Below are 27801 nucleotides of genomic sequence, written 5' to 3'. Positions count from 1 at the left end.
AAAAAATCCGTGTTTGTTTCTGGTAATGAAGGAATATTGTTGTTGCTTATTGTGGACTCATGCTCATAACCCGTGTGCCTAACTTCAACAATTTATTATAATAACCCTGTGCCCATTCTCTCTTTGCATTCACACACAAATGAGATAGGTGCTCTTAACATGAGGGAGAGAGGACTAGGATAGATAGATAGTATGTGGGGCACCTGTCATTGTCCACTGTCAGAGGACAGGATACTGGGCTAGCTGGACCTTTGGTCTGACCCAGTATGGCCCTTCTTATGTTCTTTTGATAGCTAGATAAGATGGATGGCACTGCCGAGCAACCTTAACTCTGCGTTAAAGTTTTTGGGTGGCAAATTTCCCCTGGTTTTTGAGGAACTAGTGGCAGTGAGGGGATTGGGGGAAATTATTGGATTGCAACTATGAAAGTGGACAAAGAGGTTTCTTGGAAAATAATTCAGTCAGCTACCAACTCTGCCCCTCTTACTACCCCTGCAAACCGCCAGTGGGTTAGGAGGGTCCATCGAGATGGGAGGAAAGAAGATGATATGCTATGGGCTGTGAGGAGCACATCTGCCAGCTGGTGTTAGCAAGGGGGAAGGGAGGGGAACCCCTAGAGCCCATACTCCACTTCAGGGTCTCATGTGGATGAGAGGTTCTTTGCCCACCCCTCTTCAGCATAGGAGGACCACAGAGGTGTGAAGTGGCCCATTTGTCTCAATGGGATGTTCTCAGCTGATTCAGAGCACACAGTGGCTCTGGGAGCTGTGAAGTGACTTATTCATCTCAACAGGTGGTCTCCATTTCAAAGACTGCCACAGCCCATATGATGGTATATCAGTTTTCAACACCACTGTGCTGTTGCAATGAGTATTAAGATTAGTTCCCTGCGTGTGTGTTTGAGGGGGGGTTGTATCTGATGAACCCTGTGATCAAATGACCCCAAATTTGTATCAGGACATATGCCTTGCCCCTGTTGTGGCATAGCACTCGCCCAGATAATCTCACTATGCCTGTGTGTTTTAGAGCTGTTGGAACATTAAAATGCTCATATTGTAGATGGCTGCATATCGGGAACCTCTGGATCAAATGACTCCACATTTTCTACCATAAACTCTACCCCAGCACCAGTGCCAGCCTACCAACTTTGAAGAAAAATTTCCTCATGCATAGGGAAGGGACCTCGAGAGGTCATATAGTCTAGTCTCCAGCACTCATGGCAGGATTAAGTATTATCTAGATCACTACCGACAGATGTCTGTCCAACTTGTTCTTAAAAACTTCCAATGATGCAGATTCCACAACCTCCCTAGGCAATTTATTCCAGTTCTTAACCACCCTGACAGTTAGGGAATTTTTCCTAATGTCCAACCTAAACCGTCCTTGCTGCAATTTAAGACCATTGCCTCTTGTCCTATCTTCAGAAGTTAAGAATATAAGAACATAAGAATGGCCATACCGGGTCAGACCAAAGATCCATCTAGCCCAGTATCCTGTCTACCGACAGTGGCCAATGCCCAGTGCCCCAGAGGGAGTGAACCTAACAGGCAAGATCAAGTGATCTCTCTCCTGCCATCCATCTCCATTTTCTGACATACAGAGGCTAGGGACACCATTTCTTACCTGTCCTGGCTAATAGCCATTTATGGACTTAACCACCATGAATTTATCCAGTTCTCTTTTAAATGTTTTCGTTTTTAAATGTTATAGTCCTAGCCTTCACAACCTCCTCAGGTAAGGAGTTCCACGAATTGACTGTGTGCTGTATGAAGAAGAACTTCCTTTATTTGTTTTAAATGTGCTGCCCATTAATTTCATTTGGTGGCCCCTAGTTCTTATATTATGGGAACAAGTAAATAACTTTTCCTTATCCACTTTCTCCACACCACTCATGATTTTATAGACCTCTATCATATCCCCCCTTAGTCTCCTCTTTTCCAAGCTGAAGAGTCCTAGCCTCTTAAATCTTTCCTCATATGAGACCCTCTCCAAACCCCTAATCATTTTAGTTGCCCCTTTCTGAACCTTTTCTTGTGCCAGTATATCTTTTTTGAGATGAGGAGACCACATCTGTATGCAGTATTCAAGATGTGGGCATACCATTGATTTATATAAGGGCACTAATATATTCTCAGTCTTATTTTCTATCCCCTTTTTAACGATTCCTAACATCCTGTTTGTTTTTTTGACCGCCTCTGCACACTGCATGGACATCTTCAGAGAACTATCCACGATGACTCCAAGATCTTTTTCCTGACTCGTTGTAGCTAAATTAGCCCCCATCATATTGTATGTATACTTGGAGTTATTTTTTACTTTACATTACTTTACATTTATCCACATTAAATTTCATTTGCCATTTTGTTGCTCAATCACTTAGTTTTGTGAAAACTTTTTGAAGTTCTTCACAGTCTGCTTTGGTCTTAACTATCTTGAGCAGTTTAGTATCATCTGCAAACTTTGCCACCTCACTGTTTACCCCTTTCTCCAGATCATTTATGAATAAGTTGAATAGGATTGGTCCGAGGACTGACCCTGGGGGAACACCACTAGTTACCCCTCTCCATTCTGAGAATTTACCATTAATTCCTACCCTTTGTTCCCTGTCTTTTAACCGGTTCTCAATCCATGAAAGGACCTTCCCTTTTATCCCATGACAGCTTAACAAGAAAAAATTTTCTCCCTCCTGTTTGTAACAAGCTTTTATGTACTTGAAAATTGTTATCACGTCCCCCCAATGCTTCTCTTCTCCATAATAAACAAATACAATTTTTTCAATCTTTCCTCAGAGGTCGTGTTTTCTAGACCTGTATGTGGCTTTCAGAGCAATGTGAATATTAAAAATAACTATTTCCTTAAGTGTGGAGGTATGATGAATCTCCTGGACCAAATGACCCCAACTGGAGTTAGTAACTCTACCCCTAGCCCACATGTAGCTCGGGCAGGGTGGGGAGGTGGCGCTATGCCAGTTGCTGATGGAATGTGACCTAGTGTTCATATTAACTAGGAAATATTAAAGAGAAATCCACATGATAGACACAGCACCCTGTGATTATGTGAGCTGAAAATAGAAACAGGTCCGTGACTATCCATGTTGAAAGAATACAGAGCTTGAGACAGGTGGGGGAAAGATAGGAATTTATGAAACAATATAAGTGCCCATGGTCAAATTTTCCATTGGGTAGAACAGGGGTGTACAATAGTGCCAAAAGGTACTCACACCTCTCTCAGGGCATGTCTATACTACAAAACTATGTCAACCTAAGTTACAGTGTGTGACGAAGTGGGAGATTTTCTTAGTGTTTTGCATGAATAGTGTGTGGATCTCAGTTTCTTTGTGGGCTGTGGGTTTAACAAGGGGGTGGGAGAGGGTTCTTAAGTTCTTTTTTTTTGTTGAAGTTTATGGATTTTGCTGTGTCAGTTTATGACCGGTTACTCCTCAGTGGGTGTTATTTTTTGATGGCTCAAAACATTTTTGGGAGGATCATTCTGTTTGGTTTTGATTTAATTAATTATTTTGTGTTTTAAGGGTGTCAGCCTTTACCTCAGGGTTGTTAGTTTGCCCCTTCTTAACCACGGATGTGCCTTGATTTTTTTTTTTTGGCGTTTTTAAGGGTTTTTTTAAATTTTATTAGTTTTTTACTTTTGTTTGGCCATTTGGCTTTAATAATGGCCTTTTTAATATATATATTTTTGATGCATGCATTTCTTATTTACATAAACAGTTTTTTACAGAGACCTTTAAAAAGGTAACAAATAGCAGTTTTTATGTTGAACAAGAAAAGTATCATAAATTAGGCCTTACTAAATTTTGCAACTATTTTTTTCCTATATTGGGGCCTTGGCCTTTGAAATGCCTCTAATTTAATTAACATAGACACAGACAAAATCCTGTCTGTCACTTGCAAGGCATAAATAAAAAGAAAATGGTTAATACTAGTATTTACTATCCTAGTTATTTATTTTAATACCTTAATTTGTACTATAAAACATACATTGTATATAGCCAAAACATAACCAATTATATAGCCCAGTACCCATGGTACAACATTTGGAGCCATTGACCTCAAGGGAGATTTTAATCCATTGAGTTCAGTGGGCATCTTGAGCCATTCATTTAAATAGGAGATTTGGGCAGTGGCTTCAGTGGACATTTTGACCACTTGATTTCAATGGGAGTTTTGGTCTAATGCCTTCAATGGGCATTTTTGCTCCATGGATGTCAATGGGTGGTTTGCTTGAGCACAAAATAAACGAGCTCCTCATAAAGATCAACTGAAATGGAAGCTTTGCCTGGGTAAAGGCTGAATGAAATATAAAACCCTAAAACATCAATCCAGGTGGATTTGCAAATTCAGAATATTTGTCAGGATGTGGCCCAGCACAGCTCTCTTTTGAAAAAGGTCATCCTAGAAGTTAAGCAAGATCCTCGTTATTTTTGCTGAGGATTTGCCATAGCAGATATTGTTCCTGGTTTATGTGTCAGGACTCTTGCCTCTGACCTTGCCTCATGCTCACTGCTTCAGAGGGAGTGGGGTAGGGGACTTGTCTGACTTGCTTGATCAACAGCATCAGGTGAAAAATTCTTTGGCTTCAGATTTGGCAACATATGGTTGGCACCACCTTCAATGCCAGTGCTCTCAATAGTGTCCAGTAGGACAAATGATGCAGTGGCTTGACCCCACATTTTATTTGTGCTACGTGGTAGCATGCATTAACAAGCAGCGTTAACTGTCTGATTCCTCAACGAAAAACTGGAGACGTGTTTTTTAAAGGATGATATCCCCAATGGTTATAAAGAAACCAGAATGTCCTTGCTCCACACAAGAGCTGTGTGTGTCAGAATGCTGCAGATAGGAGAGCTGCAGAGCCCATGGTAGGAAAGGAAAAATAGGTGAGGGAAGTCTGGGATAAAAACAAAACACAGTTAGAGAGAGACCAGGTGAGTGAGGTAATAGCTATTATTGGATAAGCATCTGTTAATAAGAGAGACAAGCTTTGAGTCACACAGAGCTCTTGTTCTGTGTGACTCAAAAGCTTGTCTCTCTCTCTCACCATAGAGGTTGGTCTAATAAAGATATGACCTCCCCCACCCTGTCTCTCTAATAACCTGGGACTGACAGAGCAACAACTACACTGTAAACACAGTTATAGGCAAACAGGATCAGCGATGTCCATTTCAAGGCTCTGCAGATAGTTTTCTTAGCCGAGTATTTTGGATCTGTAGCTTCATGTTGTTATGGCAAGAATGTTCAGGAGAAAGCTGGAATTTTATGCATGCTGCAGCATAAAAGTATAAAAGCTTCTTTCTTTCTTTCTTTCTTTCTTTCTTTCTTTCTTTCTTTCTTTCTTTCTCAAGACAGAGATTTCAGTCTTTCTCCATGCCTAGAGGGAGATAGCAATACAGATGTAGAGGTGCGTCAAGAACAATTCTGGAGGAAGCACATTTTTTTATGTGATTGCTAAGGTAACTCAGAAAATTCCTTATGCTTGAATTAATCTACTCTATGGAACTTTATGGTGGAGGTGAGACTTCCTTTCTTTTAGCCATGTAACAAGGTGTTATTTGCTTCCTACCTCGAGGACAAGGTAAGAATCAGTCCTTTATACAATCCGATCTTGCTTATGGTTGCTTTAGACTGGAGAGTTAGACAGACACTAAATCTATGATGCAATTATATATCATCTACATGTGAAAAACTGAGGAAATGTCTGTATTAGCTCTTAGGAATATAGTGTATGATTTGGTTTTCCCTGTTCTGTTCTATATGTCTGCCTGACTGAATGCAGAGTTACCTCAAACAAAGACTATGAAAGGGGCTGTTAAGGAATCCAGGAAGAGTCAATCAATGACACAGATAAATCATCCCCTCAGGTACCTGCTTCAAACAATGAGCTGGGACATCAATTGTGGGATGAACCTACCTGGCTAGCACCATCCAGATTAGGATGTTTTTATCTACCCAAGGTCAGGGCTGAGATTAAAAGACACTGTCGGGTTATAAAGATGTCCCTAGCTGATCCGGAGGGGGAGAAATGGTAAACTCAGTTGGAAGCGGACAGAGAGACACAGAGCCAGCTTGCTGGAAGCTGACACAGACAGAGACTTGAACCTGAAATAGTACAATAGAGCCCAGAGTTATGAACACCAAAGTTACAAACTCATTGGTCACCCACATACCTCAGACAAAAAAACAAAATCACAACCCCAGCTCTCCCCCCTCTAACCGCACCACCACAGCAAATCCAATACAGTACTGTGTTAAATGTAAACTACTAAAATAAAGGGAAAGTTTAAAAAAAGATTCAACAAGGTAAGGAAACTATTTCTCTGCTTTATTCATTTAAATTAAGATGGCTAAAAGCAGCATTTTTCTTCTGCATAGTAAAGTTTCAAAGCTGTATTAAGTCAATGTTCAGTAGTAAACTTTTGGAAGAACAACCAGAGTGTTTTTTTCAGAATCACAAATATGGCGGAGTTACGAACAACCTCCATTCCCGAGGTGTTTGGAACTCTGATGTTCTACTGTATAGAAAACAGAGCAGCAGGGGTGGGGAGGTGGGTGATTTGGTTAGACGGAAAGGGAGGCACCATTAGAAAAGAGATAGAAAATATCATAATGACACTATATAAATCCACAGCACATCCAGACCTTGAATACTGTGTGCAGTTCTGGTCGCTCCCTCTGAAAAAAAAAAGATATATTACAATTGGAAAAGGTACAGAGAAAGGCAACAAAAATGTTTAGGGGTATGGAACAGCTTCCATATGAGGAGAGATTTATTCTTACCATTTATTCCTACCCTTTCATTTCCTGTCTTTTAACCAGTTACTGATCCAGGAGAGGACCTTCCCTCTTATCCCATGACTACTTACTTTGCTTAAAAGACTTTGGCGTGGGACATTGTCAAAAGCTTTCTGAAAGTCCAGGTACACTATATACACTGGATCCCCCTTGTCCACATACTTTTTGCCACCCTCAAGAATTCTAATAGATTAGTGAGGCTTGATTTCTCTTTTAAAAAGCCATGAACTGGAACAATGTTTTTTACTGTTGGTGAAATGTTCCTAGAATGCTGTGTGCACATTATAAATCACCAACATAATTGTCATTAGAATAATCATCAATCACTCAGTCTGGTACTGGATAAGAGAGTTCATGTTCATTATTTTCCCCCCATTTTGTTTCTCTCTCCAGGCACATGGAAGCTAACAACCAAACTACAGAGTTTGTGATGGTGGGGTTTGCCACTCATCCAGAGCTTCAGAACTTGCTTTTCGTGGTGACTTTCATCATGTACATGGTGTCGTTGATGGGGAATATCCTCATCAGTGCCACAGTTTGGCTTGACCCGGCTCTTCACACCCCCATGTACTATTTCATCTCCAATTTGTCCTTGGTTGACATCTGCTACACCATGGTCACCATCCCCAAGATGCTGGAGAACCTGCTTTCTCAGGACAGAACCATCTCTTTCACTGATTGCACTGCCCAATTGTACTTCCTTCTTTCGCTAGGGACCACTGAATGCTTCCTCCTTGCTGCCATGGCATATGACCGCGTCTTGGCCATCTGTAACCCTCTGCGGTATGTGGTCCTCATGAACAAGAGCCTGTGTGTCCAGCTGGTGGCTGGCTCCTGGGTCAGTGGTTTGCTGCTCTCCTTGGGTCAGACCTCACTCGTCTTCACCCTGCCCTTCTGTGGGGACAACCGGATCAACCATTTCTTCTGTGACATTCCACCCCTCTTGACCCTGGCCTGCGGAGACACCGCCGTGAACGAATATGCCTTCTTTTTAGCTGGGATGTTAATCATACTGATCCCTTCTTTGTTGATACTGGGGTCCTATATCCACATCATCTCCACCATCCTGAAGATCACATCGGCCCACGGCAGACACAAAGACTTCTCCACCTGCTCCTCTCACCTCATAGTCATCACTCTGTTCTATGGTCCTGCCAGTGTCATGTGCTTGCGACCCAGGTCCAGCTATACCCCGGAGAGTGACAAATTTCTGGTCCTGCTCTACTCTGTGGTGACACCCACATTAAACCCCATTATCTACAGCCTGAGAAGAAAAGATATCAATAGAGCCCTGAGGAGAGTCATAACCTCAAATATATTTCTTCTCAAGATGTGAACAGAGGAACACGGCCCGATCCGCTCTTCGTTTACTCTGGTTTAATGGCAACATTGCTCCATTGTCTTCCCTGGAGTTGTGACAGTTTTGTGGGCACTCAGGATGGTGGGTCACCTCGTTACTGAAGGCAGGGGGGTGAGAGGGAGTCTTTCATGTGATATACGTGATATCACCAGCCTATCCACCTCTCAAGCACTGTCCTCTGGGCTACATCAGCTCTAACTTCACCTTGCAGTTTATCAACAGGTGCATGCCAGTCTTTCATCCCCTTTGAAGTATTTCCCTGACACTGGCTACTTACAGAAATTCCTGGTCCTCTGCCCCTAAAGATGCCACATATCCCAGTTGACCAGTTTTACCTTAAACCTGCGGTCTTGCAAACCACACAGCACTTGTGAGTGCTTACAATAAACCAAAAGGAGGTTTAGTGTAAGAAAGGATAAGAATTAAAGAAGGGAGTGGAGGAAACAAATGGTTAAAAAGTAACCCAAAATATGAATCTGAGTCTACACTTATCAGTCATTACCTTTCCTACCTAGTAAGTTAGACCCCCCTCTTCCTCTCCAACTTCAGTCGGTTGCCAAGCTGACTGGAGTCTCATTGCATTACTCACACACCGTACTGTAGGGTCCCCTAATTCAATGTCTCTGGGAGAACACAAAGTAATAATTTCACGGCCATGCAAATTATTAATCAGTATCATCCTATTGGCCTTAGTTGAGATCAAGGGAACCCATTTTGATAGGCCCTTTGCAAGACAGAGTCTGAGATTTTAAAAGCAGACAGAGACTTGGATGTCAATTCCCATTAAAATGAGTTTACAAATCTCAGCCTAAATATACAAGGAAGACATTATTTTCCATATTTTGCAGAAGTGGGATGGAGGAAAACACTGCATGGGTTAGGAGCTGAATTCTTACATGGGTGACCAGTCTGATACCTTCCCCTTTGGGATTAATAGATGTTTCCCTTCTGACCATCTTGCAAGTAAGGCAGAGAGAACCAGGATAATTGAGCCAGATGGACACCTTAAGTGATATTTTCAAAGCTGCCTAAAAGGATTTGGGTGCCCAGTTTGCATTGGAATATAGTGTGTGGTTTTGCCCCTAAACCCTTTTGTAGAATAAAGTTATTAGGACATCCTAGAACTTTGTGTGATTCCACTATAAACCTCAAGGGAAATGTTTGAGCATGAGAAAATATCCTTTGTAGAATGAGTAAAGTAAAGATCCCATAAGAATGATAATACCTTTTGCTTCCTAAAGCAGCTTTTATCTTAGGATCTCAAAAATTTTAAGAGACATTAATTGAACTTCACAATCCTTTAGCTACACTTGGATGGTGTCCCACCCAAGTACTTACCCAGCGTGACCCTGCTCAGTGGGATCACTATAAACATGGTTAAAATCTCTCATGGGATCACTATAAATATTGTTATTCCTGGGAGATGCATAAATATTATTACCTCCATTTTATACAGGCAGGTTAGGGGGGGAAGTGGTCAGGCACAGAGAAGAGAAATGACTTCTGACAAAACTCACAGTGTGACCAGGAAGATCAGCACAACTATTTGGGAATAAGTTGGGAGACATTTATTCCATTTGTATTCCAATTTCGGTCTTCCCGGGGGGTATCCCGGAGAACCTGCAAAACGAAGCTATAAAAGAACAGCAATGGATTCTCACAAAGCATCTCTTTCTTCATAGTGTTCCATCAGATATCTCGCCAGGCATGGATGGTCTATGTCAGTTCTTGAATGGGGAACATTCAAAGAACAACCCAAGGACTGGAGATAGCGCAGTGTGGTTTACTCCTTCGAGGGCATTCTCCCCTTCAAGTCAATGCTGACCACCATGTCCCACCCTGTCTCTAGGAGACAATGTGCTGCCGTGACTATGTGTGTGTGTGTGGGGGGGGGACTCAGAATGGGGTGCTCCCTCCACACAATCAGTGGAGAGGTCAATGTCCCACAATGGTGTTAGGGGATGCTGTGCTGAAGGGAGGAGATTGGGGGAGACACAAGCAATGGATTCAAATAGCTTAATCTATTTAGCTTATCCAAGAGAGCCGTAAGGGATGAATTGATCACAGCCTATAAATACCTACCCAGAGAACAGAAATTTGAACACGAGATCTTCAATATATCAGACAAAGTTCCAATGACTGGAAGTTGAAGCTAGACAAATTCAGACTGGAACTGAGGTGTGTGTTTATGATAGCGAGGATAATTGACCATGTTACCAAGGGTTGAGGTGGATTCTCCATCACTGAAAATTTTTATATCAAGACAGGATGTTTTTCTAAAAGCTCTGCTCTTGTTCAAAGAGAAATTAATTCAGGGAAGTTGGCGGTCAGGCTAGATGATCACAGTGATCCCTTTTGGCTTTGGGTCTATTGGGTTCCTTTTGGGTATGTCTACATGATGAGCTAGGGGTGTGATTCCCCTGCTCATGTACACATGCTTGTGCTAGCGCTCACTGAGCTAGTGTGTGTTTAATTAGCAGTGGTATGACAGGCAGAAGCAGAGACATGGCTTATATCTCTACATTTACATACAGACATGGATATAGATATACATGTAAATGAGAAACCAGTGATGAACTTTGATTTGAATGTAAAAGGTATTAAAGAAATGACAGCTCTGTAAAATCAATGTATATCTCAGAGAGACTAATGGACATGTTCAAATGGGAAAACAAACAAACAAACAATCCTTGACACTACAGACACATTAAAGGTCCCATAGCAGACATGAGAGTGCCTCAGACCATGATCCATGGTAGGATGGTGGGTTCATTAATAAATGTATGTGAAGTGATCCTGACACACAAATTGATTCAGAAGCATAGAAAAGTTTTGCCAAGTGGTTTAGTTTAGTTAAGGAAAATCATTTGGTTTTGATTATAATGTTATAATATTTAACACTCTTAAATATTGTCTGTGTATAATATTAAATATAGTACATAAATATGATATAAAAGTAATATAACAGACATCAAAGTAAAATAATACAAACAATAAAGTAAAAAAAAATGGAATTTCTTTCATGTTTTTTTCCCCCTGAAACAATTTGGTCACATCAACATGAATTTGCAAAATGATTCAGTGTTACTGAATGTACATCTTCTTTGAAAAAAGCTGAGTGAACAAATTTTGCAGTTTTAGATTTAAGTTCCAGTCTAGTGCCCTCTCTGATAGCCCACTATTTCTAACTTTCACCGTGCGCCCCATATCAGATCTATGAATCGTGCAATAACAAAGGGCTTCTGAGGACAGTGAATGGGTACCTTTAGTGTAAAGCCTGAGCTGTGCCATGGAGACCACTGGAGATACTGTAACTGAGTCCACACACAGTCAGGTAATGACAGCAATTGAGCAGAATTTCCATCCTTTCAGTTCCTGTGAATCATCTGTTACCATCGCTCTTTCCGTTCCCAACTGGCACTGGAAAGGACTAGCCCAACACATGCCTCCAGCATAGCTCAGATTATGTGTTTTGATTTGTTTGTATGTGTGGTGACCCTTGTAAACTTTGACCGGCTGTAGAAAAAGCTCCGAACAGAAGGGATGTTTGGTCTAATTTAGTATCTAGAAGGGATACAGGACTAGAGGGGCCAGCCATCTAACCCCACATGTACAAAGGATATGGAGTGGCTGGGGCCGTTCTGATCTGTTACATAGGAAGGAACCAAGACTAGATGGATAATTTGGTTTTTAAGCAGGTATGAATGTAGGGACAGATGGACCATTGATCGGACAAAGTGCATAGGGTTAAGGCTTTCAGACAGGATGAACCAATGGTCTTTTCTATTAATAGCAAACATAAAGGAATGGATCAACCATTGATCTGATCAAGTATGTAGATGGGATACAGGACAAGATGGACAATTGTTCTGGTCCAGACTGTAGAAGGGATAAAGGAATGGATGGACTATTGTTCTAGTCCAGAAAACAGAAAGGATACAGCACCAGAGGGACATTTGTTCTGGTCCCCTGTGTAGAAGGGATGCAGGGATGGATGGACCTTTGTTCTGATGTAGCAGAGCAGGAGTCTGGATTCCAAATGGGATGGCCACATGATCTGTCACTCACTATCAGGATCTGGGATAACAGAGACCTCTACCTCCCTACTGTTGGGATTCCCTCCAGCTCTGGAGAGGAACATTTTCTCTAGTTCTCTAGAACTCAGTTCAAATCCTGACATGGCCTTGAGGTGTCTTTAGTGGCATTTCATAAAGCTACACCTGAGGTGATCAGGCTCACGTATAGGGATGGGATAGGATGCACCACAACTCCAAAGGACTTAATTGTATATCAGATTATATACATATTCTAAAACAGACTAACACAAGTGCATACATTCTACATTACATTATAGACTTCATGATTGTCTTAGTAATGGGGTGCACCTATCCCTGCACTAGAAAATGTGCTAGTAAGCAAAGCTGCAGCTGCAAGCTTATCACACATTTACTCTTCTTCTTGCTATTTCTTTATCTACGAGGTACATATTATTTACAAGGCCACTTGTGAATTCCTGCTTTGTCCATTGTTAACCTGTTTCCTTACATCTGTTTTCTTTCATTGTTCAGGCAAGGCCCCTACATCCTTACCCATCATTTTCCTCAAGGCGCATATCACCTCCTTGTTCCTCAGGCTGTATATGATGGGGTTGAGCACTGGGGTGACAGTGATGTAGAAGACAGAGCTTGTTTTGAGCTGCCCCACAGAGGAGCTAGACCTGGGTCTCAGGTACATCGAAATCACTGTCCCAAAGAACAGGCTGACCACGACCAAGTGGGAAGAGCAGGTGGAAAAGGCTTTATGCCTTCCAGCAGTGGAGGGGATGTTCAAGACAGTGCCAAGGATGCGAGCATAAGAGAGGACTATTAAGGAAAGCGGGCAGACCAGTGTGAACACACAGCTCACATACATGACTATTTGTGCCTGGCCCTTCCGAGCACAGGCCAAACTCACCATAGCCGGCATTTCACAGAGGAAATGGTCTATCTCCTGGTGCCCACAGAAAGATAGCTGGAAGGTGGACACAGTGTTGACGGCAGAAACTAGAAAAGCTCCCGCCCAGGAAGTGCCCACCATGGCCATGCACCCCTTCTTGGCCATGAGGAGCGGGTAGTGCAGCGGGAGACAGATGGCGACGTACCTGTCATATGACATAACAGTGAGGAGAAAGCACTCCGTTATGCCAAAGGCGAGGAAGAGGTACATCTGGGCCATGCAACGGGCCAATGAGATGTCTCTGTGCTCTGCCAGGAGATGGGCCAGCATCTGGGGCAGAACACTTGAAGTATATCCAACCTCCAGGAGAGACAGGTTGGAGAGGAAAAAATACATTGGGGTGTGGAGGAGAGGGTCAGACACAACCAAGAGAACGGTGAGGAGGTTCCCAAGCAGGGTCACCAGGTAGAGTGCGAGGAATGCCACGAAGAGGGCCAGCCGAACCTCTGGATGACTGGAGAGTCCCAACAGGATGAACTCCTGGGGCATAGAGGTTTGGTTGCCTTCTCCAGTCCTGTTCATTTTATCTGCAGGAGTAAAGGGAAAAAGGGGAATAAACATCATCAGCTATCCGAGAGACAAGGTGGGTGAGGTAGTCTCTTATTGATCCAGCTCCTGTTGGTGAGAGAGACAAGCTTTCAAACTACTTCAATAGAAGTGGGACCAGTAAAAAAAAAAGATCTCATCCACCTTGTCTCTCTCATTTCCTATTACCAACACGGCTACAACACCACTGCAAAATAACTGAAGGTACTGATCATCCCCCCTCCCCCACCATTACCACAGCCTTGGAGAACCTCTTCATCTTTGAGGAATTGACCCTCCACACCACCCTGGAGGCAGGACAGTGTTATTATCTGCATTGTGAAACTGAGGTACTCACGGTATGTCTACACTGCATTGTAAACCGGGTCTGTGGGACCCAGTCTCATGGAGTCAGTGTTTCCAAACTCATGCTTGAGTGTCCACACTGCATTGTAAACTTGGGTTTACAATTTCCGGAGCAGGGTCTCACAGCCGTGCCAGCACATCCATAGGGACTGCATAGACCTTCTTGCTCGGGACTTCAGCTTGAGCTGCATTCACACTGCAAAATGACAGGGCTTGGACCTGAGTCATGGCAAGACTTATGCTCTGACCTTCCTCCCTAGTGGGCTCCTAGCACTCAGATTCTGAGTGCTTGCTGATCTGAATCAGACTGATTTGTTTGTGGATGGAAAACGGAATCAGAGCTTGAGCTTAGGGTGTAGTGTAGACATACCCAGAGAGGCTAAGCAGCACGCCCAGGGGCACGGAGCCATAGAGTTTAAGGCCAGAAGGGATCACCAGATCATCTGGTCTGACCTCCTTGATCACGGGCCACTAGCACCACCCAGCACCCGCACACTAAACCCAATAACAGAATTAAACCAAAGTATCATTAGGGAAATCATTAAGAAAGTGATAGATAACAAGACAGAAACTATCATAATGCCTCTCTATAAATCCATGGTGCATCCACATCTTGAATACTGCTTGCAGATGTGGTCACCCCATCTCAAAAAAGATGTATTGGAATTGGAAAAGGTACAGAAAAGTCAACAAAAATGTTTTGTGGTATGGAACGGCTTCTGTATGAGGAGATATTAATAAGACTGGGACTTTTTGGAAAAGAGATGACTAGTGGGGGGATATGATTGAGGTCTATAAAATCATGACTGCTGTGGAAATAGTAAATAAGAAAGTGTTATTTAATCCTCCTCATTACACAAGAACTAGGGGTCACAAAACGAAGTTAATAGGCAGCAGGTTCAAAACAAACAAAAGGACGTATTTCTTCATACAATGCACAGTCACCCAGTGGAACAATTTGTCAGAGAATGTGGTGAAGGCCAAGATTATAACAAGGTTCAAAGAAGAACTAGATAAATTTATGAAGGGTAGGTCCATCAACGGTTGTTAGCCAGGATGGGCAGGGTTGGTGTCCCTAGCCTCTCTTTGCCAGAAGCTGGTAATGGGCGAGAGGGGATGGATCACTTGATGATTACCTGTCCTGTTCATTCCCTTGTGGTCGCCTGGCATTGGCCACTATCAGAAGACAGGATACTGGGCTAGATGGACCTTTGGTCTGACCCAGTGTGGCTGTTCTTATGTTCTTATCACAGCCCTTGGGAGACTAGGCAGAAAAAAGGAGGGACCAAGGTGCTCCGTGCCCAAGGCCCCTGAAATGGCAAGGAACTATTAAAGGAGATATACCCAGAGGATCCCAGTAAGCAACCCGCACCCACACACTGCAGAGAAAAGTGAAATTCCTGAAGGACGCAGGCAATCTGACCTGAGGGGGAAATTTCTTCTCAGCCCCAAATTTGGCAATTTGTTAGCATCTGAGCATATAAGCAAGAATCTAAGCACCTGACAAATCTATAGCAGAGCAGAGTTGGTAGCCCATGTTTCCTAAATCCCTTACTAGTATCCTAGCCAAACAGATTATCACTAGTGATTTTCATAGGCACTTTTTGATAGTCTAGCTCCTGCCCAATCCTGCCCTTTTCCTGCTGAAAAGGAGTCCATCTGTAAAGGAGGGTGCCTTCATTGCAGGAACTCAGTGATATTCAATAGAACTGACCTGGCATGGGAAGAATTCCTCTGAAGGAGAGAATTTGACAGAGCTCCAGGAATGAAAGAGAGAACAGAATCTGTATTATAGGAACTTTTAGGGTGTTTTAGCTCTAACACAACCATTGAGCTTCCAAATATTACAATTAAAAATTCAGTTTGTAGGCTGGGACTTTCAGAGGAAGTGCAGGGAGTTATGCATCCAATGAAGAAATTCAATGGGCCATGAGTGCCTAAATTCCTTAAGCTTCTTCAAAAATTCTTCCCCTGTTATACAATGCTAGCGAAATGGGGCTTTGGTCTATGACTGGGGTTCCTATCACCACCCCGAGAAATCAAATGAATATTGTTATAGGAGGCACACATTTTAAGGAAATGTAACAAAATATCCATTGCCCGCAGAGAAGATGTCAGTATTTCTTACCTCTGGTATCTGGATTTAATCTAGTGAAACAGTTCTTGGGGTTGCAATAAACCTGGCACTGGTTGTCATCTGTGTTCATGAGGACTGTTGCAGTGGTGAGATGGAAACAAATTTCTCAGTTGTCATATGTGTGGCTTAGATCCAAATGTTTAGGGAGAAATCTAGAGGAATATACTTCCTCCTGTCTTTCAGGGTGAGTTAGAATGAATTGTGTTGTGTTTCAGTAAAAAAAAAAAAAAAAGAAAAAACTTATTCCCTGCTGTAGGGATGGTGGGCAGAACCTGTAGGACTAGAGCTTCAGAGAAACACATAGGAAGCTCAACCCCCAAATAAACCAGCTTTCCAAACAGGCATCCTGTGCACAAAGAAAACATGCGAGAGAATTTATCCCTGGCACCATCTGTGGGGAGCTCTACTTCCCTTGAGACTTCTTTTAGAATGAATAGGCAAAGGAATTGTTGTGTATTTGGTTGTCATGGTTTTTGTTGCTATGGCAACTGAGTTAGATTATTGTGGGTTAGCTCAGCCAGCTTCAGCCGGCTGAGTGAGTTCTCTGAGTCTGTAAATAAAATGGTGGTTTTGTTAGCTGTCTGCTGTCTGGCCTCAAGTGATTCTTTCTAAACCGGCTGCCCCCAAGGATATAACAAGTGGCGACGAGGGTGGGATTCCGGTCCTGCTCCAGTAACAGAAGGAAGTAGAAGTCAAGGTAAAGAACAAACAAACAAAAAAAGCTGCTTGTTTGCACTGACTGTGAAAGTGAAACTAAAATCATGGCTACTCTGACCAGGCCACTGGAACCTTTTGATGAGAATATAGAGCAGTGGCATGTGTATACTGAGCGTTTTGAGCTTTTTTTAATTGCAAATGACATTACAGAAGCGAAGAAGGTGCCAATATTCTTAAGTGTTGTAGGGGCTAAAACCTACTCCCTGCTACGCAGCTTACTACACCCTGTTAAGCCAGCAACTAAATCTTACAGTGACATTGTGGAAATCCTGGGGTCTCATTTTTCCCCAAAACCACTGGTAATTGCTGAAAGATATAGGTTCCACAAAAGAGACCAAAAGGAAGATGAAACAGTTGTACAATTTGTAGCCATTTTAAAAAAGCTAGCAGAACACTGTGAATTTAAAGAAATGTTAAATGATGCCCTGCGTGACAGGTTAGTATGTGGCCTCTACAGTGAAGCTATACGGAAGTGCCTACTGACAGAGGCTCAGCTTACCTTACAGAAGGCTGTTGATATTGCTGTCTCCATGGAACTGGCTACAAGGGAGGCACAATACATCGGTGCATCCCCTAGGGTGCAAAAAGTGTCACAAGAACCGACCCACAAAACTGTGCAGAGTCAAGAATGTTACCGCTGTGGTAAGCCGGGTCACCAGGCATCAGAATGCTGGTGTAAGGACCTGGTGTGTCGACACTGTGGCAAAAAGGGACACATTGAGTGTGCCTGTAAACAAAAGAAAAAGAGGCCTGTGGTCTGGCCGACAAAAAGAGGAACCTTGCATACCCTAGAGCAGACCCAGGATGATCAAGGTGACACCTCAGTGCAAGAGAAAGTGCCACTGCATGTTTTGTCTTTGGCAGTGGGCTCACATGAATACTGGGTAACCCCGTTATTGGATGGCAAACGTATACGCATGGAACTGGACACCGGTGCAGCCGTCTCACTGATCTCCGAGACTGTGTATAAAGAAAAGCTACAGCATCTTCCGCTTAAGGCAACAAAAACTGTTCTGAAGACGTATACGGGAGAAGCTGTGCCTATGCTGGGCACTATTGATGTTAAGGTGGAGCTCAATGGACAGGTGGCTAAATTGCCACTGTTTGTGGTGAGAGGTAACTACCCAGCCTTAATGGGTAGGTCTTGGCTTGGGAAGATTCAACTGAACTGGGCAGAAGTGCACCGGATGACTAAAGAAGAAACCAGTCTAACCCCTATACTAAGGAAACATGCTGCTGTTTTTGGAGATGATTTGGGAAGTATGAAGGGAATCACTGTGACATTGAACATTAAACCTGACAGTCCACCAAAATATCTGAAAGCCCAAACTGTGCCATATGCCATCAGGCCAAAAGTTGAAGCAGACCTGGAGCGCCTGGTCACCAATGGAGTCCTAATACCAGTTACCCATAGCTCATGGGCCACTCCTATCGTTCCAATTGTGAAGAAAGATGGCTCTCTCCAGATTTGCGGTGATTTTAAAGTCACTGTCAACCCAGTGTTGTGTGCAGAGCAATACCCGCTTCCCCGCATCAATGACCTGTTCGCAGGCCTGCCTGGGGAACAAAAGTTCAGTAAGATTGATCTGAGTCAAGCATATTTACAGATGCACGTCGATGAAAAGTCCCAAGAGCTGTTGACTATTGCGACTCATAAGGGGCTTTATCGATACTGTCGCCTACCCTTCGGAATAACGTCTGCTCCCGCCCTGTTCCAGAGGGCTATGGACCAGATCTTGTGTGGCTTGTCAGGAGTTCAGTGCTATCTGGATGATATCCTGGTCACTGGAAGAAATGAAGAGGATCACTTAAAGAATTTAGAGGCTACCCTACAAAGACTGGAAGAGTATGGCCTACGAGTTCGCAAAGACAAGTGTGAATTCTTCAAGCCCTCTGTTGAATATTTGGGACACATCATTGATTCTGCAGGTCTTCATAAGGCCCCTGCAAAAGTTAAAGCTATTGTGGAGGCTCCCCCACCTCGAAATGTAAGCCAGCTGCGCTCGTTTCTAGGACTCCTGAACTATTATGGAAAGTTCATCTCACAGTTAGCCACACTGCTAAAACCACTTCATGAGCTCCTTGGGCAGAAAAAGGCCTGGAAGTGGACTGAAGCCTGTGATGTTGCATTTAACAAAGCTAAGGATGCATTGCTAAATTCTGAAGTTCTAACGCACTTTGATCCATCCTTACCACTGCAATTGGCCTGCGACGCCTCCCCTTATGGAGTTGGAGCAGTCGTGTCACATATTATGCCTTCAGGAGAAGAGAGACCTATTGCTTTTGCTTCACGCACTCTAAGCAAAGCAGAAACTAACTATGCCCAAATCGAACGTGAGGCATTAGGAATTGTTTTTGGAATTCGGAAGTTTCATCAGTACCTGTTTGGGCGAAAGTTTACTCTTCTTACAGACCATCGACCTCTGACGTCAATTTTTGGACCCTACACAGGCATTCCCCCATTAGCTGCTAGTCGTATGCAACGTTGGGCATTGTTACTTTCAGCACACACCAATGAAATCAAATATCGGAAATCCACTCTACACGGCAATGCAGATGGCCTCTCAAGGTTGCCTTTGCCGGTCAAACATCAAGATAGTGCCCAAAAGGAAATCTTCTACTTTGAACAGGTAGAGAATACACCCATCACTGCTACTCAGATAAAGAAGGCATCTCGCGTTGACCCAGTATTGTCCCAAGTTATGGAACTGGTGATGCATGGAAAATCTCGACAAATCTCTCCGGTCTCATCTGACCTTGTTCCCTACATGTCCAAGCGGACGGAGTTATCGGTCCAATCTGGTTGTTTGTTGTGGGGAAGACGTGTCATTATTCCACCACCACTGAGATCACAGATGTTAGAACAGCTACATTCCGGTCACTGTGGAATAGTGCGCATGAAGGAAATTGCACGAAGCTATTTTTGGTGGCCTGGATTGGACAGCGCTATTGAAGAGAAGGCAAAAGCTTGTATGTCATGTCAGGGTGTGAGGAATGCACCCCAGTGGGCACCCCTACACCCATGGGACTGGCCTGAAAACCCGTGGCAAACGTGGGAGGAATCAAATGATGGGAGACAGTGTCCTTGACCACAGTCCCAAATCTTTTACACTTGGCATGTTGGGAAAGTACAAACTAATCATTTCATCACCATGCAGATTATTACTATTTATGATTTGTGTTGCAGGAACTCCTAATGGGTCCCACTATGCTAAGGGATCAGGACTTAACTGTCCCAGATTGTCTACAGACACAATCCCTGGCCTAAAGCTATCCGAGGCTCAGATTTTGAAAGGTGCCTAAGCAATTTGAATGCCAATTTCCATTAAAATGGCTGTGATATGGACATCCACTAGGGTGACCAGATAGCAAATGTGAAAAATCGGGATGGGGGTGGGGGGGATAATAGGCGCCTATATAAGAAAAAGCTTTGAATATTGGGACTATCCCTATAAAATTGGGACATCTGGTCACCCTAACATCCACAGGTGACATTTAATAAAAATCTCAACCTAAATATGCAAGGCCTAAAAATGGCCAGGTGGGGGAAGAGATAAAGGGAAAGAAAAAAAAGTTGGGATTGTCAAAGGGGACTAAGGGAGTAAGGTTCAAACAAAAATGTGTCAAAACATTTATTAATTTTGAACAAAAACCTTTCCCATTTGAAGATCTTCACTGAACATTTTCAATTTTTGGAGTAAAAAACTCCAAACAATATTTTGCTTGTTTTTGAATCCCAATTTTCCATTAAATTTGTTTTTCAAAAATAAAAAAAAATGTCTCTTTTTGAAACATTATTTTTTGGTTTTCACATGAGCAGTCATTCTCCTCTCATCCTGTCACTCCAATGTTGAGGGGTTGCGGATGACTGGAAAGAGGGAAGTATAAAAAATGGTGTGTGGGGGGAAATCCCCAAATCCAAAAATTGAATATTATTTTTTCTAAGGTTTTGAAAACAGAAACAAGATGTCTAGAAGGAAAAAACTAAAATTACATGTTTTGCACTGAAAAAATTCACTGAAGTCAACCTGGTTTTATAGAATATTTTGATATATAGAATATTGTGTTTTTCTTTGAAAAAAATGTTTGATAAATATTATGACTACCTCTACTGGAATTCTAAACCCTATTTTCCCCAGGTCCCTTTCAAAATGCAAACAGAGAGTTTTTAGGAAAACAAAAGTCTTTTTAAGGTTCTCCTCAGAGCCTCTTTTACCTCCTTGTTCCTCAAGCTGTAGATGATTGGGTTTAGCATGGGTGTTATCACGGTGTAAAACAGTGAGAGGAACTTGTCCCGCTCTGGGGAGTAGCTGGACTTGGGCTGTAGGTAGACAAAGCTAGCAGAGCAGTAGAAGAGAGTCACCACAATAAGATGAGAGGAGCAAGTGGAGAAAGCTTTATGTCTGCCCTCTGCCAATGGGATCTTGAGGATGGTGTATATGGGTACGTCTACACTACGGGATTATTCCGATTTTACATAAACCAGTTTAGTAAAACAGATTGTATAAAATCGAGTGCACGCGGCCACACTAAGCACATTAATTCGGTGGTGTGCGTCCACGGTACGAGGCTAGCATCGATTTCTGGAGCGTTGCACTTTGGGTAGCTATTCCATAGCTATCCCATAGTTCCTGCAGTCTCCCCCGCCCCTTGGAATTCTGGGTTGAGATCCCAGTGCCTGATGGGTCAAAAATCATTGTCACGGGTGGTTCTGGGTAAATGTCGTCAATCATTCCTTCCTCCGGGAAAGCAACGGCAGACAATCATTTTGTGCCCATTTTCCCTGGATTGCCCTGGCAGACGCCATAGCGTGGCAAGCATGGAGCCTGTTTTGCCTCTTGTCACTGTCACCGTATGTGTAATAGATGCTGCTGACAGAGGCGATTCAGCAGAGCTACACAGCAACATTCATTTGCTTTTGCATGATAGCAGAAATGGTTATCAGCCATTCTGTACCATCTACCATACCCTTGTACATTGGCTATGAGATGACGGTTACCAGTCCTTTTGTGCTGTATCCTCTGCTGCTGTCATAGGTGCCCCTGGCTGAGATCAGCTGGGGGCGCAAAAGACAAAAATGGGAATGACTCCCCGAGTCAATTCCTCCTTTATGGTATCTAAAAATAGAATCAGTCCTGCCTAGAATATGGGGCAAGTGTACTAGAGAAGCAGTGTATCAGAGAACCAGAAAGCACAGCCGCTCCGTGTCCGATCCCGCAGAAATGATGAGCTGCATGCCATTCACAGGGGGTGCCCCTGCAACAACCCCACCTGTTGATTCCCTCCTCCCCCAGCCTTCCTGGGCTACCGTTGCAGTGTCCCCCCATTTGTGTCATGAAGTAATAAAGAATGCAGGAATAAGAAACAGTGACTTGTTAGTGAGATAAAATGAGGGGAAGGCAGCCTCCAGCTGCTATGATAGTCCAGACAGGACATTAAGCAGTGTGGGGGAAGAGGAGCCCAGCATCCCGCTGCTATGATAGTCCAGGCAGTACAGAATCTTTTCTTTACACATGAAGAGCGGGGGCTGATGGAGCTCATCCCCCTATTGCTACAATGAAGATGGTTACCAGCCATTCTGTACCATCTATTGGGAATGACCAGGAGTTTTTTATCCAGGCGACCCCGGCCGACCTCACCTGAGGCCAGCCAGGAGCACTCATGGGCTGATGATGAGGACAGGTACTAGTCCTATTGTGCAGCACCATCTGCCATAAGGCTGATGATGAGGACAGTTACCAGTCATATTGCACCATCTACCACCAGTGAGGGGGAAAGAGGATACTGCAGTTGAGTGCCGCAGCATCGCATGTACCAGCAGCATTCAGTAGACATAGGGTGACATTTAGAAGAGTCAAGAGACAATTTTTTTCCCTTTTACTTCTGGGGGTGGGTGGGGGGTGTAAATTGACGAGCTATGCCCTGAACCACTGCGGACAATGTGTTTGACCCTACAGGCATTTGGAGCTCAGCCAAGAATGCAAATGCTTTTCGGAGACTGCAGGAACTGTGGGATAGCTTGAGTCCTCAGTCCCCCCTCCCTCCATGAGCGTCCATTTGATTCTTTGGCTTTCCGTTACGCTTGTCACGCAGCAGTGCGCTGAGTCCCTGCTATGGCGTCTGTCTGGAGATTTTTTAAAAATGCTTTGGAATTTCGTCTTCTGTAACGGAGCTCTGATAGAACAGATTTGTCTGCCCATACAGCGATCACATCCGTACGGTCCATGCTGGAGCTCTTTTTGGATTTTGATTTCAGACTGCATCGCCACCCGTGCTGATTAGAGCTCCACGCTGGGCAAACAGGAAATTATATTCAAAAGTTTGCGGGGCTTTTCCTGTCTACCTGGCCACTGCATCCGAGTTCAGATTGCTGTCCAGAGAGGTCAGTGGTGCACTGTGGGATACCGCCCGGAGGCCAATACCGTTGATTTGCGGCCACACTAACCCTAAACCGATATGGTAATACCGATATTAGCGCTACTCCTCTCGTTAGGGTGGAGTACAGAAACCGGTTTAAAGAGCCCTTTATATCGATATAAAGGGCCTCTTAGTGTGGACGGGTGTGGCGTTAAATCAGTTTAACGATCCTAAAACCGGTTTAAACGCGTAGTGTAGACCAGGCCTATGATACAGGTGTAGGACCCTGCTGTGAAGAGCAAGGGCAGGACAGTGATGAGCAAGCTGCTGGCTAGGATCGCAACCTCATTTGGGGACGTGTTGACGCAGACCAGCTTTAGCACTGGAGGGAAGTCACAGAAGAAATAGTCAATCTGATTAGGCCCACAGAACGGCAGGCTGAATATCCCAGCTGTGTTTCCCAGTGGTATGAAGATGCCACACAGCCAGCAGACCTGTGTCAGCCCAATGTACACCCCCTTACTCATTTTGGCTGTGTAGTGCAGTGCGTAGCAGATTGCCAGGTAACGGTCATAGGACATGGAAGCAAGAAGGAAACACTCGACTGTACCGAAGAAGAGAAGGAAATACAGCTGCACTGCACAGCTGGCAAAGGAGATGGATCGATCCTCCGAGATGAGGTTGGCCAGTATTTTGGGCACAGTGACCGAAGTGTAGCAGATCTCCAGGAAGGACAAGTTCCTGATAAAGAAATACATGGGGGTGTGGAGGGCCGGGTCCACCATTGTGATGAGAAGAATGAGGCTGTTCCCCACTAAGGTTAACAGGTAGAGCATGAACAACAGAGAGAAGAGGAGAATCTGCATGTCCCAGTGGTTAGAAAACCTGAGGAAAATGAAGTATGTCTGGCTGGTCTCATTCACTCTTGGAGCCCAAGCAGGAGATGTCATCTGTGGGGGAGAGAAATGGAGGTCGGCTATTTTATTAACTGACAGTGGGTGGGATGTTTGTGTAGAGAGCCTCGACATCCATGGTGGCTGTGATTGTGTTTTCTGGAAGGTCACCAATGCATAGTAGTTTCCTCAGGAAATCAGTGGTGTCACGAAGATAGCTTGGAGTGCTGGTAGCATAGGATCTGAGTAGAGAGTCCACATATCCAGACAGTCCTTCAGTGAGAGTTCCAATGCCCGAGATGATGGGGCGTCCAGGATTTCCGGGTTTGTGGATCTTGGGTAGTAGATAGAATAACCCTGGTCAGGGCTCTAAGGGTATGTTGATTTGTTCCGGTGTTAGTGTAGAGAGTATCCTGAGTAGATGGTGCAGTTTCTTAGTGAATTCCTCAGTGGGATCTGAGGGAAGTGGCCTGTAGATTTTGGTATTGGAGAGTTGTCTGGCGGCCTCCTTTTGGTAGTCAGACCTGTTCATGATGACAACAGCACCTCCTTTATATACCTGTGAAAACAGAGAAAAAGTTCCGTAAGGGATAATTGTCCGCCATTTCGGGATTTTTCTCCTGTATTCCCCCGATGAGAGCTGGTGTACCTGAGTTTGAAAACCACTGTTATAGCGTGTAAAAAACAAGGTTTACTGGAGGTTTCTTTGTCAGAATTTTTCCTTACCCCTCTGGAGTCGCATCACAATAGGAAGGTATTGTCTGATCCCGGTTATGAGCCTTTGGTCAAGGCTTATAACTATTACTGCTACTTATAACTATTATAAGTGCGCCTAGGCTTGTATTTGTATTTTGCATGTAATCCACACTGAGTGGCTTTTGGACCAATAAAGAAATACCTGAGTGGAAACTGAGTCACAGCAAACCTTAATATACTTCTCAGGGAAACTATTTCCAACAGGCTGCATATGCTAACTTGGACAGGAGAGCAGTGTAATGTGTAGCCTGCTCATTTTTTGAATTTTAAGGACCTAACCTTGCAACTTCCTGCTCTCAGGTAGTTTATCTTTTGTTGTGAGATTTACAGTTACATCATCAGATGAAATCACTTTCTGTTAAGGACTGAGATTTTTTTTAAAACATGAGTTACAAAGAGTGATAGCCTTCCCCTGACCTCAGTGCACCTGTGGCCAGAATGCAGCTGCATTTAAACTCTGAATGCAAGTAAAAGGAGTCTATTGGTGCTGCTGCCAACATTACATACCCCTCTCAGGCAGATCTAGGGGTAGGTATATAGGCAGTAAACCATCTTATGTAATTGCATAGCAGGAAGACAGTGGCAGAGCTTGGAATAGAGCTCTAGTATCCTACCCACTGGTCCATGCTGCCTATCAGTGTCTTCATTTTCGATGGATAGGCAGATGGATGATGCCATGTGTCTAGTGGGTAAGACACATGTTCCATTTTTGGCTCTACTACTCACCAGTTGGGAGACTTTGGGCAACTCTTTCTCCCTATCTGGGCCTCTGTTCCCCCCACACATGACCTTTGTCAATTTTGCATCTTTAGATTTTTAGCTCTGGAGGGCTGTGAATGTCTCTTCCTGCATGTCAGGCCTAGCGCAGTGAGACCGTAATCTTGAGGCCCTTCTCCTTCATACTGATGTAAATCAGGAGCAAGGGAGTAATTTGATTGTCCTAAAGTGTGTTAAATGAGAGGAGAATAAGTCAAGGACAAGTAAAACAACAAGTTCATTTTTCAAATTTCCAAACTGACCAGCAGCAGAGTTTGGGGTCTGTTCTTGTCTAATCCCTAACAGCTCACAGAAAACTAGCTGAATTCGATCTCATTCATTTTGTGGCAATCAATAATAGCCAATGATTAAAAATGATTCACATGGGCAAGGTGGGACGTGCCAAACCACTTGCTCCAACCAATGTTAAGATTGGGCATGCCCTAGCATACAAAGGACAGAGTTAAAGCTGTACGTGTTGTACTACACAAGGGGGCAGAGTTAAGGCTACACATGATCTACCATAAAACATTTTGACCAGCCCAGGTTTATGTTTTGAGATCATATGTTTATCTTCTACTCAAACAAAATACAGACACCACCACAGAGTCTCAGAAGGAGTAAGTATCTTTCCTAAGTCCCCTTTCCCAATGTACTCTCTGGAACCAATTTTATAAATCAGGAGGACCACATGGTCAAAGAAGGATATGGCAACTGTCTGCTTCCTAGCAAAGAGAAAATGTTTTCCACAGCTGCAAACAAAGGGTCCAATACTTCAAGAAGCTGACTCTTCTGAGTTCCCATTGCTCTTAGTAGTCCTGGCTCTTGGTAGGTTGGCCTAGACCCAAAGCAAAACTCCACAGCTCAACAACCCTATAACTGACTGCTTTGGGATGCTTTCCTGGGCTTCAAGACACGTGAGGCAAGGCAGCGTTCTTCATGCATTCATCAGAATGGATTGAGGGTCTGGCCTAGCAATACCTCCATTGTAAACTAGGGTAATACTACTGGGGTCAGTGGTGCTAATTTCCCTCTTGCTCATCCCAATGTGAATCAGGAGTAACTTTAATGCAGTAAATGGGCTTGGGTCTGCTCTTACCCACTAATGTAAATCAGGGATAACTCCATTAGAATCCCAGAGTCTGATTCTGGACTCATTCACCCCAGAGTAACTACAATGGAATCAATGGACCTGATTATTCCCCCACTCACTTGAGTGTGAATCAGAAACAACTTAGTTAACATTGAAAGGCATCTATGCTCATTCATCCCAAAGTAAATCAACAATAACTCAACTGAAGGCAATGATCCTGTTTCTTTCCTCAGTTGCTCTGGTTTGGAATTAGGCTAAATCTGCTAAAGTCAATGGTCTAGTTTATCTTCTGCATCCATGCTGTGCTTTGCATAACACTGGTGACTTTGTGGGAGGAAGAAAAGATGGCTGCAAGATGTTTTTATGGCTCTTTGTTCTTTGAGCCAACTTGGAGGTTTATTTGGGCCTTGTTTCCACTTAGAGTAACCCCAAGGCTGCTCTAAGTTGCACCAGTGTGCTTATGGGGTTGAGGGGCCATTCCATTAACAAGGGATCATTGGGGGGTTAAAAACACTCTTGGACAAACCAGCTGTCTCCAGTTTCCCCTACACCAGGGTCAGGCTTTCATCCTACGCAGGGGGAATACACAGCAGGCTGATTAAGCTTGTTTAATGGGCGCTCTGCACTGCTGGAGTGGCGAAACAGGGCTGGAGTAGGAGTTACACTGATTTATGTCTGATGTAAATGAGAGACAAATCATGACCAGTGAGAAGTATCCTCCTATCCCTTCTCCCCATATTTCCAACCTGATCTCAGTTTGCAATGAGGTTTGAAGCTGTTCTTATCTCATCCCTACCAATTCATACAGAGCAAGAAAAGACTCATTAATTTTATTTCTCATTTGCTTTGTGACAATCACTAATCATTCACAATGAATAAAAAGGCACACTCTGCGGCCGGATGGTCCCAGCCCACCACACCAAAGCAAAATAATCATGGAACTACCTGTTCTGTTAATTACTAGTCCTAGAATGAAATGCTTGGGAGAGCATCTCCCAAAGGGGAACAGTGCAGATGAATAAAACACTCTCATCCTGCCA

General features: G+C 43.7%; 3 protein-coding genes across 3 annotated transcripts; 1 reads left to right on the top strand and 2 right to left on the bottom strand.

Moving 5' to 3' along the window:
- The first annotated feature begins 7203 nt into the window (after positions 1 to 7203).
- LOC123348818 (olfactory receptor 5V1-like) lies at positions 7204 to 8337 on the top strand. The gene has a single exon (XM_044986462.1). It carries the CDS (start codon positions 7204 to 7206, stop codon positions 8140 to 8142), a length of 939 nt encoding a protein of 312 aa, XP_044842397.1. The 3' UTR covers positions 8143 to 8337.
- A 4386-nt stretch (positions 8338 to 12723) lies between these two features.
- On the bottom strand, positions 12724 to 16259 carry LOC123347890 (olfactory receptor-like protein OLF3). Its single transcript, XM_044985076.1, has 2 exons — positions 16181 to 16259; positions 12724 to 13688 (listed from the first exon to the last, which is right to left on the bottom strand). Exons 1-2 carry the CDS (start codon positions 16257 to 16259, stop codon positions 12724 to 12726), a joined length of 1044 nt encoding a protein of 347 aa, XP_044841011.1.
- A 4815-nt stretch (positions 16260 to 21074) lies between these two features.
- Positions 21075 to 24213, bottom strand: LOC123347889 (olfactory receptor 10A2-like). The gene is made up of 2 exons (XM_044985075.1): positions 23538 to 24213; positions 21075 to 21355 (listed from the first exon to the last, which is right to left on the bottom strand). The coding sequence occupies exons 1-2, from the start codon at positions 24211 to 24213 to the stop codon at positions 21075 to 21077; spliced, it is 957 nt and encodes a 318-aa protein (XP_044841010.1).
- Between the last annotated feature and the right edge of the window lie 3588 nt (positions 24214 to 27801).

This window comes from Mauremys mutica, chromosome 13, assembly GCF_020497125.1.
Source record: "Mauremys mutica isolate MM-2020 ecotype Southern chromosome 13, ASM2049712v1, whole genome shotgun sequence".
NCBI lineage: Eukaryota > Metazoa > Chordata > Testudines > Geoemydidae > Mauremys > Mauremys mutica.
This window is presented reverse-complemented; position numbering and strand designations above follow the sequence as displayed.

What these genes read in the sequence shown, in the direction of transcription:
- LOC123347889 (XM_044985075.1), bottom strand. Translation starts at nt 24,213, where the DNA reads ATGACATCTCCTGCTTGGGCTCCAAGAGTGAATGAGACCAGCCAGACA. An exon ending in CACAGCAGGGTCCTACACCT is followed by an intron (nt 21,356 to 23,537) that starts GTATCATAGGCC and finishes CCCGTAGTGTAG; the next exon opens with ACGTACCCATATACACCATC.
- LOC123347890 (XM_044985076.1), bottom strand. Translation starts at nt 16,259, where the DNA reads ATGAACACAGATGACAACCAGTGCCAGGTTTATTGCAACCCCAAGAAC. An exon ending in ATTAAATCCAGATACCAGAG is followed by an intron (nt 13,689 to 16,180) that starts GTAAGAAATACT and finishes TTACTCCTGCAG; the next exon opens with ATAAAATGAACAGGACTGGA.
- LOC123348818 (XM_044986462.1), top strand. Translation starts at nt 7,204, where the DNA reads ATGGAAGCTAACAACCAAACTACAGAGTTTGTGATGGTGGGGTTTGCC.